General features: G+C 41.9%; 1 protein-coding gene across 2 annotated transcripts in view; it reads right to left on the reverse strand.

Annotated features, from left to right (window-relative positions):
- ASH2L (ASH2 like histone lysine methyltransferase complex subunit) overlaps positions 1-4,421 on the reverse strand; it is a 37,892-nt gene that overhangs the window by 1,025 nt on the left and 32,446 nt on the right. The window contains exon 13 of one of the 2 annotated variants that reach the window (XM_021706096.1): positions 1,998-2,090. The exons of the other annotated variant lie outside the window; for it this stretch is intronic. Within the exon in view, the coding sequence (XP_021561771.1) occupies positions 1,998-2,090 (93 nt within the window). The remainder of the gene's footprint in view (positions 1-1,997; positions 2,091-4,421) is intronic. 2 annotated transcript variants of the gene reach the window in all.

The raw sequence follows: 4,421 nt of genomic DNA on the forward strand, positions 1-4,421 counted from the left end.
GAGCCCGGCTAAAATTTTCACTTTAAATGTAGTTACAAACCGGGCTCGGTGGCTCAGCCTGTAATCCCAGCACTTAAGGAGGCTGAGGCAGGAGTATCATTTGAGGCGAGGGCAACATAACAAGACCCAACTCTACAAAATAGTAATAATACAAAATTAGTTGGGCATGGTAGCATGCATCTGTAGTTCTAGCTACTTAGGAGTCTGAGGTGGGGGGATTGCTTGAGCTCAGAAATTTGAGGCTGCAGTAAGCTATGATCATGCCATTGTGCTCTATCCTGGGCAACAGAGTGAGACCCTGTCTAAAAAAAAAAAAAAAATTATATGCAACAGTTACTAGCCAATAATGGTAGGTTATCATGACAACTAGATCTATGCATATCTATTCTGTGTATCCTTTCTACTGAACAATAACAGTTGTTGCACAGAGCATTCAAAGGAAAAGCAGGGTGCACACTAACTGCATAATATTTATTTATACAGGCAAATACTTCCTAAAGCCCCTAAGTGTTTTTGGACCAAACAGTAGTAGTAACAACACACACCATGTCACTCTTAGGCAGTTCAGATACCTCTCTAGAACTCGATCAATAGCCTTTCCATCTCAACCCATACACCTGCTCCACTCACGGTCTGTTCCAAAGATGAACACATGATACATACCGTGCAGCTCTTGTACAGTGAGATGGCTGGGAAGTAAACCCCCTCAAAAATGTCTTTGTAGGCCACTCCTTGATTGACACCATTTTTATAAAATATTATCTGAAACAATAACCATGTTTTACTTCAGAATTTAAAAAAAAGAACAAAAAAACTCACTCAGAAAACACTTTAGAAGTACTGCAACCAGATGTAATAATGTATCCCAAGAATAGTGCATAGCTTGTATAATATCAACAACATCCTATATTTACATAATACTTAGGATTTTTCAGAGCGTATTGATATGTACTATTCTGGCAGGTTTCTCATTTGTTCTCGGATATCCTGTGCTACACACCAGGTCTGTGTTCCATTAGCCATTATGATGTATTTACGTAAGTGAGCTGGCCTTCCAGGACCCCTCAGGATGGCACCTGTGTAAGTCTGCTCACTTGTCAATCCCTTCCGCTTGCATCAGTGCTCACTTCTGCTTTTTCACTCTGAAGTTTTCTTAGGATCTTCTGTCCCAGTCTCTGAATCCTCATATCCTCTCTCCAGTGATTATTCTGAACATTCTCTTATCCCCTATACACACAGTCTTCAGAAAAGGCTCCTTTCACATCCTAGGAGGAGCAAGCTTCTCCCTGCCTCTATGTTCTCACTATATAATCCTTAGGTCTGTTAACTGTTTCTCTCTACTACTTCTTTTGTAGAAACAACTGAAACTCTGGTTTATTTCTCCTATATTCCTTATTATTGTCCCAGTTGACCTTACAGCATTTAAAAAAAAAAAAAAAAAATCTAGCTCAGAACTTGCTTCCTCTCCACCCACCTTCCGCCTTTATTTCTGGCTCTCTAGCTTGCCCAGATGAGCCAGCCCTTCTCTGACTGTGCTATGACCTTGGGCAAACATGTTCCCAGTAACCCTGGAAGGGGGAGGCAGGGAAAGTTCCAGAGGATACTGAGTGAGCCATCACCACTTCTAGTGATTCTCCTTCTCTCCTACACCAGTGTTCCTCCTCCTGTATGTGATCTACCCTCTGATAAAGAATAGAGATATCTCACTTGCTTCCTCAGTTTCTTGTAGTTTCCACATCAGGCTACTCTTTTGTACACCCTTTTCTCGACAGAGTGACCCTGAAAGAACACGATTATGCCTCTAATAGTAGCAGCGTGGAATTACAGAATAAGCCCAAAGTAAGGAAGGAGCGAGCTTGCTCTGCTGCTGGCTTAGGTGGGCTACCAGAAAATTCCTTCATCCCCCTTTAGGCCTCATTTTCCTGACTTTCATAATTAACGAATGATTTCCATCTTCAAGACCTGACGATTCTGATGTTTTTACGACCACAACTCACCTCACTATGGGGAGTTTGCTTTAGGCTCTTCTCTGCTTTATCCACAAAGTCTTTCTCCTCAAAATACAAGTAACTCTTGAACTTTATCAAAGCCTTGAAAACCGAGAAAGAAAAAAAGCACACTGAAGCATCAGTTACATCATCAGGGAGAAAACAAATTAAAAACCCAGACTCTTACAAATAGCACTGAGTCCTTGCTCTACAGCAGAAATTTTAAATCTCTGCAATTTCTTTTTCTAGATTTTGAACTACTGTTTCTTCAAAAATACCAGATGGCACGTTTCGCAAACACTTTCAGAAAAGGCCCTTAAGAAAATCGGTGAGAAAATACATATATATAAACACATATATACTCTCACCACAACAAAATACTCATTAAAATGGCTAAATCAACTCATTCATTTTTTTCCCCAGTAATCTTAGTGGAAGAAACGACAAGTCTACTGAGTCTAAAATCCTTATTCTATAACAATACTCTGAGGGCCACTTTTATCCCTACTGCTTTCCTTTATTTCTCCCATGGGTGGTCTCTGGGTCACCTCTTTCTTGCTGGTTCCCAAGAGTCTATTTAAGCTATTCACTCCCACATTAATTATTACAATTTTAATTTCCTAACACATACATGTATTAAGGATGGTAAAAAAAAAAAAAAAAATCACGAGTTCAGGCACGGCGGCTCACACCTATAATCTCAGCACTTTGGGAGGCTGAGGTGAGAGGACTGCCTGAGCCTACAGGTTCAAAATCAGCTTGGGCAACTTAGCAAGACCTCATCTCCACAATAAATCAAAAAATTAGCTGGTCATGTTGGTGTGTGTCTGTAGTTCCAGCTACTTGGAAGAATGAGGTGGAAGGATCACCTGAGCCCAGTAGGTCGAGGCTGTGAACATGTCACTGCTCTCCAGCCTGGGCAACAGAGAGAGACTCCAACTCAAAAAACAAAACAAAAAACATCACAAGACATAAAAGCATAAAAAACGAAGAGTCTCTCACTCTCTCATCATGTCCTAGTTTCTCTTGTGAAAAGTAATCAGTGTTCCAAGTACCCTGGTATCTTTCCAGAGAATCTAGGGATATAGTAATATCTCCCAAATTAAAAAACACACAAACAAAAAATAAGCCACACAAATGGTAACATATTATAAATTTTATTTCGTATTTTGAGTTTTCCAGTCATCAATTATATCACAGATTATTTAATGTCATTATACATGCAGCTTTTGAACAGATCCATGGAATTCTGTTACATGGACATGTTACAAACAAATTGCTTATTGACATTAAAAACAAATTTGTGGCCAGGCATGGTGACTCAAGCCTATAATCCCAGCCCTTTGGGAGGCAGAGGTGAGAGGATTGCCTAAGCCTGCAGGTTCGAGACCAGCTTGGACAACATGGTGAGACCTCATCTCCACAATAAATCAAAAAATTAGCTGGGCATGGATGGGAGTGCGTATCTGTAATTCCGGCTACTTGGAAGGCTGAAGCAGAAGGATCGCCAGAGCCCAGCAGGTCGAGGCTGCGCTGGCCGGGAGCATGCCACTATACTCCAGTCTGGGTGACAGAGTGAGACTCCAACTCAAAAAAAAAAAAAAACCACCCAAATTTTTGGCTGGGTATGGAGGCTCACACCTGTAATCCTAGCACTTTGGGAGGCTAAAGAGGGAAGACTGCTTGAGGCCAGGAATTCAAGACCAGCCTAGGCAACATGGAACCTCATCTCTACAAAAAAATTTTAAAAACAGACTAGGTGTGGTGGCTCATGCCAGTAATCCCAGCACTTTAGGAGGCTGAGGCAAGAGAAGTGCCTGAGTCCAAGGGTTCAAGAACAGTCTAGGCAACTTGGGGAGACTCCATCTCTACAATAAATCAAAAAATTAGCTAGGCGTGGTGACATGTGCCTGTGGTTCTGACTACTTAGAAGGGTAAGACAGAAGGATCACTTGAGCTCAGCAGGTCATAGCTGCAGTGGCTATGAGTGTGCCACTGTATTCCAGCCTGGGCGACAGTGAGACTCCAACTCAAAAACAAAACAAAACCAAACCCAAAAGTAACCACTATATCTGACAAACATTGCAATCTACAATATATAAAGAACTCCTACAACTAAATAACACACGATTACCAATTTTAAAACAGGCAGTTAGGCTCATGTTTGTGGTCCCAGCACTTTAGGAAGGCAAAATAGGAGAACTGGTTGAGGCCAGATATTCTAGGATAGCCTAGGCAACACAGCAAGATCCCAACTGTACAATGAATTTTCTTTTTTTTTTTTGAGTTGGAGTCTCACTCTGTCACCCAGACTGGAGTGCAGTGGCCGCTCCCTGCCACCGCAGCCTCGACCTGCTAGGCTCCGGCGATCCTTCCGCCTCAGCCTTCCGAGTAGCCGGAATTACAGGTGCGTGCTACCATGCCCGGCTGATG

This window comes from Carlito syrichta, unplaced genomic scaffold (assembly GCF_000164805.1).
Source record: "Carlito syrichta isolate Samal-C Ts95f unplaced genomic scaffold, Tarsius_syrichta-2.0.1 Scaffold315142, whole genome shotgun sequence".
Lineage (NCBI taxonomy): Eukaryota > Metazoa > Chordata > Mammalia > Primates > Tarsiidae > Carlito > Carlito syrichta.